This window comes from Chaetomium globosum, genomic scaffold (assembly GCF_000143365.1).
Source record: "Chaetomium globosum CBS 148.51 scaffold_2 genomic scaffold, whole genome shotgun sequence".
Classification (NCBI taxonomy): Eukaryota; Fungi; Ascomycota; class Sordariomycetes; order Sordariales; family Chaetomiaceae; genus Chaetomium; species Chaetomium globosum.
In genome coordinates this window covers 1,487,284-1,501,566 of record NT_165977.1, presented here as the reverse complement: position 1 = coordinate 1,501,566, position 14,283 = coordinate 1,487,284, and the positions used below count along the sequence as shown (strand labels likewise).

Sequence of the window (14,283 nt, the reverse complement as noted above, 5' to 3'; positions counted from 1 at the left end):
CCCCAAACCCCAAACCCCAACCCCAGCACACGCACACGACACAGACACAGACACCGACACCAACATCAACACCAAACCGCCCTCCCCCCATCAAGCAACCAATGAATCCATAAACCCATCCAACTCAATCATACTGAAACAGCATACTGACACTCTCCCCATGATGCACCCTCCGAATCGCCTCCGCAAACGTCGCACTAATATCCAGCACCTCCAACTTGGGGCACAACCTCCTCCTCCGGGGATCCTGCGGCACAGTATCCGTGACCACAACGGCATCGAGGGCCGAGGCGTTGATGCGGGCGATGGCGTCGCCGCTGAGCACGCCGTGGGTGAGCAGGGCGACGACGCGGACGGCGCCCTCGCGCTTGAGCAGCTTGGCCGCGCGCGTGATGGTGTTGGCCGTGTCGGCCAGGTCATCGATCAGGATGCACACGCGCGCGGCGACGCTGCCGACGAGCATCATGGTCGCTTTGGGGGCTTGGGAGATTTTGGGCGGGCGCCGTTCTGAGAGTTGTGGGATGTCATGTCAGCATGATGGTGCGGTGTGACGCGAGGTAAGGAGGGAAGTGAATATACCCACCCTTGTGGATGAGCGCAAAGGCGAGCCCGAGGCTGTCGGCTATGGCGGTGGCCCGTTTGGCGCCGCCCGCGTCCGGGCTGACGATGACGGCGTCGCGATAGTTGGGGATGTTTTGCTGGATGTAGCGCTTCAGGAGAGGCCGGGCGTAGAGGTTGTCCACTGGAAGACAAGTCAGTACTTCCCTCAGGGGTGAGTCCCGTGAGGTAGGGGAAAAGGACGTACCAGGAATATCGAAGAACCCCTGGTAGGCACTCTCGTGGAGATCACAGGTAAGGATCCGGTCAGCCCCGGCGCACGTCAATAAGTCCGCGACCAGCGACCCAGACTGAGCCATGAACTGCTTATGTCCTGGCTTGGCCTGTAGCGCCATCATCAACGCGGGATTCTCGTAGTCATGCGTGGTGTAACTGTCAGGTTGCTGCTGCTGCTGCTGCGGTACCGACGTCGGTGCCGGCGAAACCCGCCCACTCCCTCCCTTGGACCGCAGAGACCCCATCATCTCAACCACATCAACGCCAGCAGTGCTCAGCCCCACCGTCCTAGGGATATTGGGCCCCGGCGTAGCAGGGACGCTCTCAAAGGTGTACTGAACCGCCGCCCCCTTCCCCTGCTGCTGCTGCTGCTGTTGCTGTTGTGCCGGCGCCGTCGGCATCCCGACCAACGGCGCACCGACCTTGGAGAACGGCAGGTCCGGCTGCCGCGAGTAAGGGAACAGCGGCAGCACCGCGGTGACCCTCTTTGCGCTGCCCGTCTTGCAAGCCGAGATCATGATGCACAGCTCGATGAAGTAGTCGTTGACCGTGTGCTTCGGCCCGGCCGCCGGCGACGGTTGTTGACCCTCCCCTGCCTCCGGTCCCTGGTCCACCCCATTAGTGCTGCCGTCGCCGTCGTCCCCCGTCCCGAAACTCTGCACGATGTAGACGTCCTTGCCCCGGACCGAGTCGCGGATCTCGCACCGCGTCTCGCCGCTCGCAAACTTGGTGAGCACCCTGCTGGAGGGCGCGACGCCCAGGGCCCCGGCGACCTTGTCGACGAAGGCCGGGTGGGAGGATCCCGCCAGGATGACGATGTTGCGGACCATGGTTGCGTTGCAAGTCTCTAGCCTTACCTCGTCTGGATTTGGGGGATGTTGGTTGCTTGGGTTGTTGATGGTGGTTGATGGCTGAGCGATTGTGGCATTGACTGCGTTTGCTTCGTATTTCTGGTCAATGGATGATCAGGTTCGCATGGTAGGTATCTACCCTATGCATTATTCCTCTGGGGACAGTACCCGGGCAAGATTTTGTTGGGCCTCGTCAGGTCAGCAGATAAGGTGGTATGCCCGGACGATCAAACTAAAAGAAGGTATCGGTCTGTTTGCTCAAACGAAGAAGGGAAGCACGAAGTAAATGAAGAAACTATGTAGTAGAAGTTCCGTAAGCACAAACACTCAAATGATTGGATTGGGCGCCGAGACAGTTTCACCCAAAAGGAGAGCCCTGTGAGGGGCACACAAGAGAGGGAGACTCGCACACGCGCACAAACGGAAACTCGCACAAGACCAGAAGACTAAATGGTGTGTGGTGAGTGTGTGTGTGGTACGGCGTTTCTAGTCCTTTGCTAATCCCGGCTTCAGCTCAGCCCATTCTGGTCCGGTCGTACAAAGAAGGAAGCGGATGGGCGGATCACGGACAAGTAAGTCAGATCATGCCTGAACTGACCAAGGAGCGTCTGGAATGATGGAATAACATAGCAAAAGCGAAAACAAAAGACAAAAAAAAGAAAGGGGCAATTTAAAAGCAAGCCATGAAAGCTAACCCCCACTGATAAAATCAAAAAGCAGAAGAGAATGGAAGGCGCTGGGGCTATTCTTCGTCAAGTACTTATGCATCTCGGTGCCGGAAAGGGAAGGGAAGACGCCATAACGGTCAAATGGGGGCGCCAGATGGCGCGGGACTGGCCGAGATGCTCGGCGTGGGGGATCGATCATTTATTAACGATGTGGTCATTCGCCATCGTGGAACCCGGCCTTCTTCTATTGTCACACTAGCTACCCACAGATGGTTGCTCTTGTTACTATACCCCTAACCTCCTGCATCAGTATTGAGTCCAATGAAGTCAGGTAACCAACACCGACGATATCACTCCAATATTGTATCACCGGTTTTCAGGTTGCTTGGTCGTCTCAAAAACATACCAAGGGACGGATAATGCTCTTAGCAATCGATCAATATTATAGGAGGCACCAATTCCATGAATAGACATGCTTCTATTCGTCGTTTCTATCTATTCTCAATCGAAGGCTCTGCCTCTAACACCATTTTTCTAAAGCAACGGGAAGAATTGAAAGCACCGCCATGTCGGTCCCCGAGGACCCTCCGAAGCCTTTAGACGATCATTTCAATCAAGGCCGAGCAGAGCCTTCGCACCCGGCTCGCTGCACACATAGATGACGTCATGGCTGTTGGTGAACCCGTTGAACGTGGTGGCCGAGCACTTAGTATAGGCTCCCATGTCCTCAAAGTACAGCCAGTCGCCCACATCCAGCAACCGGGGGAACCTGATGCTCTCGGTGATACGATCAATACCATCGCAAGTGGGGCCCCAGATGCTGTATTCGATGCCGTCGTCAGTGGCATCGGCGGCGGGAGTGTTGTACATGGTGCGGCCACCAGAGCGCAGCACCTTGGCGATGGGGTGCTGGTGGTCGAACATGATGCTGCTGAAGTTGCCGTACAAGCCGTCGTTGACGTACACCATGTAGCTGGCGGCCGACATGTCCTCAATGGTACGGCGGGCAATGACGTTGCAGGCCAGGGTAAAGGCCGTGGATGCGTAGTAGCGACCGGGCTCCGCAATGAGGTTGATCCCCAAGTGAGCGGGGAAGTACTCGTCGAGAGCGGCACGGAGGACACCAGCCATCTGTTCAAAGGTGTTGTCGCTGCAGAAACCACCACCCACGTCTAGAGTCTGGAGCGAGAATCCGTGGGAAGCAGCTTGCTGGAACACCTCGTGGGCATCCCGAACGGCCTTCAAGAACGCGCCAGGATCAGAGGCGCCCGAGCCGACGTGGAAACTGACGCCCACAACGTTGAGCCCCAGTTCACTTGCCAGAGCCAGGAGGCTGTCGGTGGAATCGAGCGAAGCTCCGAACTTGAGGCTGAGACGGCACAGCGAAGAAGAGTCGTCGGTGAGGATGCGCAGGAAGAGCTCCGCATCGGGATATAAACGCGCGATCTTGTGAAGCTCGTCGGCGTTGTCGAAGGTCATCTGGCGCACGCCTTTCTGGGCAACATAGCGCACATACGAGTTGGTCTTGCAGGGCTGGGCATAGATAATGCGAGAGGGGTCAACGCCCAGGTTCAGGACCTGTTCGATTTCGGACTTGGAGGCGCAGTCGAAACCGGTGCCGAGGGCGGATAGCAGCTCCAGGAGCCTCGTGTCCGGGTTGCACTTGACGGCTATGAATAGTCAGTACGGAAGTCAGGATCAAGTCAGGGAAACCGGGGGGTCGTACCATAGAACGGCCTGACCCGTGGCAAGTTCAGTTTCCAGCGGAGATGCTGGCGATAAACCTCGCCGAGGTCGGCCACGAAAAAGGTGTCCTCTTCGCCGGGTTCGCAGAACTCGTGATCAACGTTTTCGACGCGCTCCCGAAGAGCGTCGCCAATCAGCTGCTTTGCTGAGTTGAGCCTGTCCCCGTCATCATGATGACCGGGGTGGCCATGCTGGTTGTATCCAAAGACGCCATTGTTGTAGCTCTTCAAAAACACATGATTATTCGTCAAGTCCGTATAATCAAGTGGTGTAAATCGATCTGTGATGAGCGTTGGCATAACCATATCCCTCGATTTCGCGAGTGAAAGATGTATCGGAGGTGTGCGTGGCGTGTTTAGCGGGTGGAGAATGGTTGTCTGGTTCGCGTTGGCTGTGGTAGGCTAGAGCGCGAAATCAAGTCTGTAGGAGACAGGAGCGAGATTTATAGCACGGGTGCTCAAGCAGGTTTTAGGGAGGTCGAAAGCGGAAGCAGACGGATCCCTGGTCGGTCTGACGAGACTTCGTCGACTCTTCCCCGGTGAGAGGAAGAACCGCACAACTCGTCCTATGCGGCAGCTGGTTGGGGGAGTCGAACTCGGGGTTCTGGTGGCAAAGGAAGTCGAACAAGGAAATCTCGAGTTCCTTAGGCGTCCTCAGCAGGCGGTGGTAGTACGTTGATGATATGGAAGGTTTTTTGGAGGCTGAAATCTTCGTCCGAGGTAACGGCTACGGCCAAGAAAGCCGTAGTCAAGCAGGTGCCTTTGTGGAGACCAAAGGCAGTCGAGGTGTGACGGAGCAAGAGCCGATCCTGTGAACAACCCACGTCAACATTCCGAACAATGCGCTATTGTACTGCATAGACTCTTTTGTTGAAGAACTAGGCCACTCTCCAACACGTGACGGGAGTGAGGCCAGAAGATCCGGGGAGAGAGAGGCACGCGACGTTGTGCAGCCGATTCCGACCCTCTGGGTTGTACCTCGTGTGGCGCTTCTTTGCGAGGCCTAGACCAAAGAAATGCTGAAATCGATGTCGAACTTACACAAGAGGCAGAGTATGAGAATTTCAATTGTCTCGGGATTCGAAATAGGCGGAAATCGATGGAGAGAGGGAGGCTGGAGAGACGATGCGAGACCAAATGTCGGAAAACCGTTGTGAGTGGGAAGGTGAAAGTTTGGAAGCTGGGTCGGAGCTTCTTATTAACTGAGGGGCGTGCAATGGGTGTGCAATCAGTGTGGGGATCAGAGGGTTCTGCTCAATTTTTTCCTTGATTTCCATGGCCAGTGCACAAAAAGAGTCTCCACACCAAGCTTGTGAACGGGGATAAGGCGGGGCCACCATGATGAAGGGTACTTCCATCGACAAGAGGATGACCTCCATCACATCGCGATGAGCCAATGGATTAGGATGCGAAAGGTCCAAGGCTGTGATACGCTAATGTATTCTTACTTGCATTTTTACTCTCTCTCTATTGAGCGGAACTCTGAAGCACAGAAGGTTAAGTCAACACCCAAAATTTCGAATTCGAGACCACGCCGAGCGGTCAGGGCCGCCTGCGGTTACGTTGTGGGCCAACGGTGTTGCAGATATCGCGGGGGCAAGTAACGGGGTCGGCAACGGGGTCGATAACTGCAAGGACCCGGAGTGGCTCGTAGAGAGGCCGCCCACCCCTCTGTTCCTTCAAGAACATGAATCGCAGTCTCTGAAGGTACCTGTCTTCCGGTGGCCATGCGAGCCATGCAAGTTTCAAGCCGCAACTTGCGGTCAGCGGTAGAGGAAAAAAAAAAACGAAATGCGGGTCTTGCCCTTCCCCGCCAGACACCGCTAGACATTTCGATCCTACCCGACCGAGGAAGAGGAGGGAGGGGGACGGTGAGCGGGTCGCGCGACCGCGACAGCAAAACCACCGATATTTCGATAGCCAGCGACACCGCGTCAGTCATAAAAAAAATCGCGCACCGACACCGTCCTCAACATTAGCCTGTTTCCCTATTCGTGCCCGAGGTGTGATAAAAGGAGTGTGCCCTAACAAATCACACCACCGGGGAGTGACCAACAACTGGCATGAGTCGCGGCCCTGACGAAGCACTGCATGATGGCGCGCATTCAGGATGCCCGGGGTCCTGCATCGAAGCTGCATGCCATGGCTACCCAGCTCCCGCTGACTCCATTTCGCACTTCTCGTCGTGGGACCCGAAGGGAGGGCGGAAATCGCTCAACATCTCATCCGTCAGCTGGGTCGAGGGAGGGTCGATGCACCTCGAAGGTTCGCGACGGCTTGTCTTGTTGCCACCTTGGCCGCCGATGAAAACTCATTATTGAGGTTTTGACACCCGCATGTACCTGCGCCGGTTGCCGGCATGGACTCAATGGGGATTGGCCACCATTGTTCCCAGCACTGCAGGCTGATGGATAGCCACTCGGATTTGGACCGTACCTACATGATGTAAGCAGGGGCGGCAGAATATCCAATCGCCAACCGTAAGTCACATGTGAAAATAGAGGATCAACAATCACAGCATGTACTCTGTTCTTTAGTCCGCGAGTCCAAAGCTGTGGAGAGCGGTTCTGAGAGAACGAGCCTAGGCCGATGCTAGACCGGTGCCTGTGATCTTGATCTCGCGCCATGTTGTGGTCTCAAAGCTATCGACTGAAGCAGTGAGACGTATCGTATCTGGACGCTGCTACGGGGAAGCTACCGAGGTAGCACGGTAGTGGATGATTTGTTGTTGGGCATGGAGGGGCAGAAGGCTTTGCGATTGCGGCAGCACTGGTGTTGCGTAACTTGGACGGGCGGGGAGCCTGCGATGTTAGAGAAGGGTATCATCGGTTAATGTTGTACATGTTCTTAAGAATACATCCACTTCTAGGCAGATCCGTTGATGTCCATCTCGTTGATGGTCCAGGACTTGTCGACAAAGTCGCGCTTCTCACCCAAGAAGACGAGGCGTTCCGACTCTTTGCTCAATGCGTTGACAATATACTTCTGGGCAACGTCGCGGACCTGGTCCTTGGTGACATCGAGGAGTTGCTCACGGCGAGCTTGCTTCATCTCTTCGGTGATGCCGTAGACGAAGGTATTCATGCCCTCTTGGTTAACAGCTTTGGGGGCATCGACCCCTTGGAAAATCGAGATCTTGGCGTCTTCAAGATCACGGTCCGACCACTTCTTGTCAACGGCCCACTGGCCGGCGTTCCGCATGATCTTGATAGTGTTGAGCGGGTTCGGGTCGCGGTACGAGTAAAAGCCAAAAATGCCGTCGATCGCCCGCGAGTATGCGCCCCCACCATACGCCCCGCCCTTCTCGCGGATCTCGTGATGCAAGTGCTTGTGAGTCAGGAGAGAGGACAGGATCTGGAGAGGGGCATTGTCAGGCGACGTATAAGAAACGGTGGGCAAGGCAAGCGCGCCATAGTAGACCTGGTAAGGCAGGGGGTAGAAGGATTTGATGTTCCTGGCAAAGTCCCGGTTTTGGCGTGCTGGGAAGTTGACCTTATGGGACGGGAGCGAGCCCAGGAAGCTCGAAAGGGCCCCTGTGTTGTTGGCGACGCTCTCGCTATCGCATGTGATGGAAGCCCGCAGGGTGCCGGCGAAGACGAACTGCTGAATCAGCTTCAGTTTTCCGATCACATCTTCTAGCTTGTCAGACTCGGGCCGGTTTGCCAGGCTTGTCACCAGCTTTACTTGTGACAAGCCGTTGACCTGCTCCCTGACGAAGGCGTCCCACGTCAGACCGGCTTCCGCGGCCCTTCGAGCATAAGCATGCCCCGACGAGGCAATATCATTAACGACGCCGTCCGAGGCGGCCTGTAGAAGCTGCCGGATCTGCTGGGCGGCCTCTGGGCTATCGAAATTTGTGTCGAGGATCAGTTTGCGCAGGACGTCAAACATGACTGGAACGTTGCGATCCAGAGCCATCCCCGAGAAAACAAGACCCTCCTTCGCTTGCGTGTAATCTGTCGGCTGCGATGCCGAGTGGTAGCCGACTGACACACCGCCAGTCTTGAGCTTGATGAGGTCTTCGAGCTGCTCCATGGTCATGTCCTTGGTGCCAAGGCGCATAATGGCATCGGTGAAGAGCGGAATGAGAGAGCGCAGTTCATCGGGGAGGTTCTCTAATGTGTTGATCGCCCGGAAGTAAGTCAGGCCATTGGTTGGCGCCTCGCGCAATTGAAGCTTGACCTCGCCCACGGTCTCATTTCGCAAAACGATAGGCTCTTTCTGCCGCGGAATGTCTTGGACATGAACGCTTGGTAGGCAGCTCAGATCTTCAGTATTCGATTTGCCCTGCTCGGCCAAAAGAGCCAATTCCCGGGCTTCGAGAGCGGCTTGAGCCTGCTCCTCACCACCTGCAGTTTCGACAGCCTTAGAAATCTTGGTTTTAAGGCGGGCTTCCTCCTCCTTGGCAAGTTCCTGCACAAACTCGGCGGCTGGGGCCATGGTGAACGTCAACGTGTTGTCGTTCATCAAGTACTTCTCCATCAACCCCTCGAGATAGCCTTTCTTAGCATACTCAGCTTCGAAGGCAGCAAGCGTGTCGTTCCAGGCAAGCGAGTCAAACGGATCGACCCCCGTGAACCACTTCGGCTTCAGTCGGTGTAACAAAGACATGCCAAAGTTGGCCGTCTTGTGCTTGAGGCCCAGTTCGAGCTGATGCAAATAACCGTCGATCTTGGATCGATCAAAGCCCTTCTCCTTCACGCCGCGGAGAATGTCTTGGACGGCGGGTTTCAACTTGGACACATCTGCCTCTGCCACGCCTGTCAAGCCGATTGAGAATATCCCGACCTTATTTGAGCTGTCGTAACCTGAGTTAGGACTCCAGTCGGTGCCGAGGCCGGTCTCAATGAGACCCTTATACAAGGGTGAGCCGTAGCCGTCCGTCAACAGCGCGGAGATCAACGCCAGAGAGAACGATTCGACAACGTTGGAAGTATCGCCGAGAACCCAAGACACAGATGTCTTCACTTGCTTGTTCAAGTCGACTAGGGGGTCGATGGGGCCCTGCAACCGCACCTCCTGCGGGCCGTTGCTGAGATCAATCGGGCGGTGGATCGCCATATCACCCTTGATCCGTTCGAAGACGCCAAGCTGGGCGTCAATCTCCTTCAAATGGTCTGCCAACGGCATGTCACCGTATGTAAAAACCTTGGCGTTGCTCGGGTGGTAGTGTTCGGCATGGAACTGCTTGAGCTGCTCGTAGGTTAGGTCGGTGATCTTCTGGGGGTCGCCGCCCGAGTTGTTGATGTCGGGGAAGATGTGGTCTTGAAATCTGATATAATACAGATAGCCAGCGTCCGACATCTGACCCTTCATCTCGTTGTACACGACGCCCTTGAAGACGAGCTTCCGATCCTCCGGTTTCACTTCGCCGCCAGCGGCAAGGGCCTGGGGGTTCTCGGGGCCAATCCGCCATCCCTCTTGGGTGAAGTCGGACTCTTTTAACAATGGTTTGAGGGTCGCATCGAGGTATACGGACATTAAATTTTTGAAATCCTGGGCATTTGTGGTGGCGAACGGGTAGAAGGTGTGGTCCGAGGCGGTAAAGGCGTTCATGAAGTTGGACAGGGTACGTGGCAGCATCTTGAAAAAGGGATCCCGGATTGGGTACCTGCAGGGTGTTAAAAAGGTACAGAGACCGGGACTCGAGCAAGCACGAACTTCTCACTTCCACAGAGCGTGGTATGCTCCAGGATGTGTGGGATGCCCGTATCATCTGGGGGGTTAGTCTTGAACCCAATAGAGAAGACATTGTTGCTGTCGTCGCGAGCGATGTGAAGGTGTTCGGCACCCGTCTTGTCGTGCCGCAGGTGCAGCGCCGTCAACTCGAGCTCGGGGACATGCTTCGTTCGGAGAAGCGTGAAACCATGGAGTTTCTCGCCGGTCTTCGGAAGCTGGGAGAGGTCGGTCGCAGCAGCTCTCGCAGCGCGTGTAGCCGTACTGCGAAACATCTTGATAAGGCCGGCCGGGGATAGCGAAGGGGAACTCGTCGCTAGGTCGGGTCGGTGTGGCGACGGCTAGGTTGGCATAGGACCTGTGATAGCTTGTCTTGATACAGCTCTCTTGTCGAAATCCGGATACTTTTGAAAGTGGAGCGGAAAGCGACCGAAGCCGAAATTGGGCTCGGCTTGGTCGGAAAGTGGAGCGGTAGAGGGGTGTTATCGAAGCACCACGTAGCACGTCACAGATTGCCGCATTTGGAACTCGTCCAGAGGTACCGTCATATCTGCCAAGCAACCGAGTTTTGCCCGCCACTTCCCCCACCGAGGACAAACCCGACCTGATGGAAGGGGCAGGGCCGAGTGCTGTGAGTCGCCGCGGGTGAGCGCACCGATTGTCTTGTCCACGCTCTGCCACGGCATGAATTGGTACTGCTCCACACCTGAGTTTTAGCAGCGGTTCCAGGTTTCCCCAGGGCTGGACGAGGCTAATGCAATTGCGACGACATTCTGGAGACGCAGGAGCAATCTCTGCAGTTGCTCGCCTGCTCAACCACCAGCACCTACCTAGTGCGACCCTAACACTCATTCTCCTCTACTCTCGGGACCCCTGCTCAACTGCAGACGGCGCAGTATTGTAACTAACGCGCTGAGAGTTTTGGTTAACTATAACCCACACACGTTCCCCTTCGCAGCGGAGCATCCATAGCGTGCATTCCGTCCCGAGTGTGCACCACTACCTGAGGGGCACATGACGGCCCCCCGTTGTCGTCTGATTGAATAATCTGTCCGCAGTGCTTTCATCAGGGTCCTTCGTCCGTAGACGGCGTCGGGACTCAGAGCGACTGGCAGCTACGAGGAGGACGCTCGGTCGCCGTCCCCCGCGCCCAGGCTACATCGCCACTACCAGGGTTAAATAGCGTATGGGATACCGGATTTCCCCACGACAACGGTTCTTTTACTCACCACTTGTTACTTTGTATATTAGGCCTCACACAGGCAGCTATCAACGTCCTTGGCCAACCCCACGATGGCTTCAGCAACTGTGGTACACCGACCCGCGACCCCCGTGGCGACTGGAACCCCGAATCAACCACCGTCCGACCCTGCCCATGCGACTGGGAATAATGTTTCCGGTCATGACAACCGACCCGCTCCGGCACCGCCTGCCACTGTCCCTGGAAAGAAGGGGAGGCAGAAAAAGACACCCGAGCCGAACGAAGCGTCCAAGCTCATTGCGCAAAGAATTTCTCAGCTCGAGCACGATGCCGCGGGCGAAAAAGATCAGGAGGCTGATATCGGTGGGTACCGGTCCCTATTTTTACTGCAGCTGCCGGGCCAAAGGGGCCTTGAGCTGCTTTGTTTTTGACCCCTCGTCTTGGGTGGGGTTATGAGGCGGGGAAGTTGTTGCCGCCGTAATACTCTCATGGAGCATTGATGGTAGAATGGCGCGGGGAAGAGGCTCACTTTGGGATTTGACAACTGACTAGTGGCAGAGCGGGAGGTTAAGAAGGCGAATCGGGAGCTGCACAGCCAGACGGCGAAAATGAGCGAGCTCCAAAAAATCGATCACCTAACGAAGCGATGTTCCGATCTTCTCTCGGATATGAAACGGCACGAGCGTGAGAGTATTAAGAACAAAAAGCGAGGGGACCAGTTGCAAAAAGACAAGGACAACAGCAGGAATGAACTCAACAAGACGGTGTCTCTCAAGGAGAAGCTGGAGAAGCTCTGCCGTGAGCTTCAAAGGGAGAATAACAAGTTAAAGGTGCGCTCCCTTGCCGGAGGGTTGGCTGTTGGAAGCCGGTGTGCTGATGGAATGGCTCGGGCAGAACGAGAACAAGACTCTTTCCGACACGCAGGTGCGAAGCCAGAATACCTGGGACGAAAGATATTCGGGCATTCTTAGGCGGATGGACGACTATCAGGAGGAAAAGGACAATCCGCGCAAGCAGGTGGTGGACATGGAGATGGAGGAGCTGTACGTCGGTCCTTTGTGCTCCCCTGACTCACAGCTCACGGTTCCTAGGTTCTGTCAGCGCTTCAAATCCTTCATCGACCAATACGAGCTCCGGGAGCTGCATTTCCACTCGCAGATGCGCACCAAGGAACTCGAGGTTCAGTACAACCTGGCGAGGTACGAACGGGAGAAGAAGAATTACGAGGCGGAACTTGGGCGGTCGAGGCAACTCAACGCGCAGGTGCAGACGTTCTCCAAGACAGAGACGGAACTGAGGCAACAGCTCAACGTCTATGTGGACAAGTTCAAACAGGTCTGTCCTGTCCGCCGCCGCCAGCCGAGCGCGCAGACTGACGCGCGGGCACAGGTCGAGGATACGCTCAACAACAGCAACGACCTATTCATGACGTTCCGGAAAGAGATGGAGGACATGTCTAAGAAGACGAAACGACTCGAGCGCGAGAACGAGAACCTCAAGCGGAAGCACGACCAGGTCAACGGCAACATCCTCAAAATGGCGGAAGAACGGAATAAGAACCTGAGCGAGATCGACGAGCTGAAGAAGAAGCTCGAGAAGCTCAACGGCATCATCAAGCAGATGCAGCAGCAGGGCCGGGGCATCCCGCCGGGGTTGACGGGCACGGTCGATAACGGGTATGTGGAGGGGGATCTGGACGGAGACGAGAGCGAGTATGAGGACGATGAGTACGACGAAGGCGAAGACGAGGAGGTTAGTGACGATGCCGACGAGTACGACGACGAGACCGAGGACGAGCTGCACCAGCAGCCCCAGCCCCAGCCGTACGGGCCCGAACGACCCCCTCCCGCGCCGGTTGCCGCTACTAATGGCCATCGTTAAGACGCTTGTGGGGAATGTCTGATTTGCGGAATAAATAAGTTACGATGCATGCGGCATGCGGGATTGCGGTCCAATTTGTTGGCGAAGCGAAGGATATGTTGGCGTCGGCATCCACTCAAATATCTTCTTCGCCTGATCTCACTCACCTCACCACTGGGCCATTACCCATGACAGACCCCTTGATCGAGCTCACCAGCGGGTATCCTAGGTAGAGCCACCTAGCTACCGCACTAGGTAGCTACATAGCGTGACCCAGTATATTTTGCAAATACTGAACCCCATGTTCTTCAGGCCATGCGCTGTGCCACCTGGCTCTCTGGGATTTGGTTGATCTGTTGTGATGCCGTTCGAGCGTTGCGATGATCTCATCGCCAGGTGGCCCCGCAAGGATGCGATTTACTTGCGATCCGCCTTCCGAATCCAGCTGGCAACCAGTGATATAGCGGGGCTTCCCCAGTGTCTCACCTCGGGCTATGCATCAATCCATGATTAGAACGGCGCAGCCCGACCGGACCTTCTTTTGCCGGCATCTGGGAATGCGGCCCTGAAACAATCCAGTTGCGGCGGGCAACCTCTGAACTACGAATGACCCATCATCGATTGCGCCGCACGCCACGACTCATTTACGTTCTTGTACATTCCTTTCGACGTCGGGTTTTACTGCCCGGACCAGATGCCGACTCCCTGGCCATCGCGTCCGCTCACTCCAACTCGACCGCGGACACCAGCTCCAGCGCATTTCATCCCGTTCCATTGAACAGCCGTCACCGCTTCTCTTTCCTCGAGATTCGAACGCTGTCACCAATTTCAACACTCCTAAGCAACCGGCGCACCCCAACTGACGCAACAAATCGATATCTCGAATGTCGCCCCTCCAGCAGATACAACGTCAAAGCGACCGCTAGCTACCTAGCTACCACCCGACGACAGCCACACCCGAGTCCATCATCCCAACCACCGACCGCAAACCCACCAATTCACCCACACAACCACAACCACCCCCCAATAACCCCCAAAACAAAACACAACCACAACCCACACCACACACCACCCCCAAAACAAAAACAATGGCCTTCATCCAAGACCCGCGCCTGCGCCAGACCTGGAACCAATTCTCGCACACCACCGAGGCCGTGACCTCGGACGCCGCGGCCGGCATCTGGACCTTTGGCCACCGCTACATCAACCCCTGCCTGGCGTCGCTGGCGGGGGCCGTCGACTCGTGCACCGCCGTCTGCCTGGGCGACCGCGACGAGCGGGCGCGCAGGGCGAGGGAACGGGATAGGGGGGCGAGGGGGTCGCGGAGGAGCGTCGGTGGCGGGGTGGCGCCGGAGTATAGTTTTGATTTTTATGATGATTGGGAGGAGGACTTTGCGGATGAGTTTGAGGTTGGGGTTGGGGGTGGCGAGGATGTGGGGAGGGGTGGT

The 14,283-nt window shown here is 56.2% G+C and overlaps 5 protein-coding genes across 5 annotated transcripts in view; 2 read left to right on the top strand and 3 right to left on the bottom strand.

Annotated features, from left to right (window-relative positions):
- Window positions 1-124: 124 nt before the first annotated feature.
- Window positions 125-1,664, bottom strand: CHGG_02595 (uncharacterized protein; the record flags this gene model as incomplete). Its single annotated transcript, XM_001229110.1, has 3 exons — window positions 125-507; window positions 584-742; window positions 806-1,664. 3 exons carry the CDS (start codon window positions 1,662-1,664, stop codon window positions 125-127), a joined length of 1,401 nt encoding a protein of 466 aa, XP_001229111.1.
- Window positions 1,665-2,962: 1,298 nt separating this feature from the next.
- On the bottom strand, window positions 2,963-4,398 carry CHGG_02594 (uncharacterized protein; the record flags this gene model as incomplete). Its single annotated transcript, XM_001229109.1, has 2 exons — window positions 2,963-4,023; window positions 4,080-4,398. The coding sequence occupies 2 exons, from the start codon at window positions 4,396-4,398 to the stop codon at window positions 2,963-2,965; spliced, it is 1,380 nt and encodes a 459-aa protein (XP_001229110.1).
- A 2,565-nt stretch (window positions 4,399-6,963) lies between these two features.
- On the bottom strand, window positions 6,964-10,049 carry CHGG_02593 (uncharacterized protein; the record flags this gene model as incomplete). The annotated part of the gene is made up of 2 exons (XM_001229108.1): window positions 6,964-9,709; window positions 9,835-10,049. 2 exons carry the CDS (start codon window positions 10,047-10,049, stop codon window positions 6,964-6,966), a joined length of 2,961 nt encoding a protein of 986 aa, XP_001229109.1.
- Window positions 10,050-11,067: 1,018 nt separating this feature from the next.
- CHGG_02592 (uncharacterized protein) lies at window positions 11,068-12,856 on the top strand (the record flags this gene model as incomplete). The annotated part of the gene is made up of 3 exons (XM_001229107.1): window positions 11,068-11,338; window positions 11,534-11,805; window positions 11,870-12,856. 3 exons carry the CDS (start codon window positions 11,068-11,070, stop codon window positions 12,854-12,856), a joined length of 1,530 nt encoding a protein of 509 aa, XP_001229108.1.
- Window positions 12,857-13,923: 1,067 nt separating this feature from the next.
- The window catches only part of CHGG_02591 (uncharacterized protein), a gene marked incomplete at both ends in the record, with an annotated part of 2,004 nt that continues 1,644 nt past the window's right edge, over window positions 13,924-14,283 (top strand). The window contains one exon of the mRNA XM_001229106.1: window positions 13,924-14,281. Within this exon, the coding sequence (XP_001229107.1) occupies window positions 13,924-14,281 (358 nt within the window). The remainder of the gene's footprint in view (window positions 14,282-14,283) is intronic.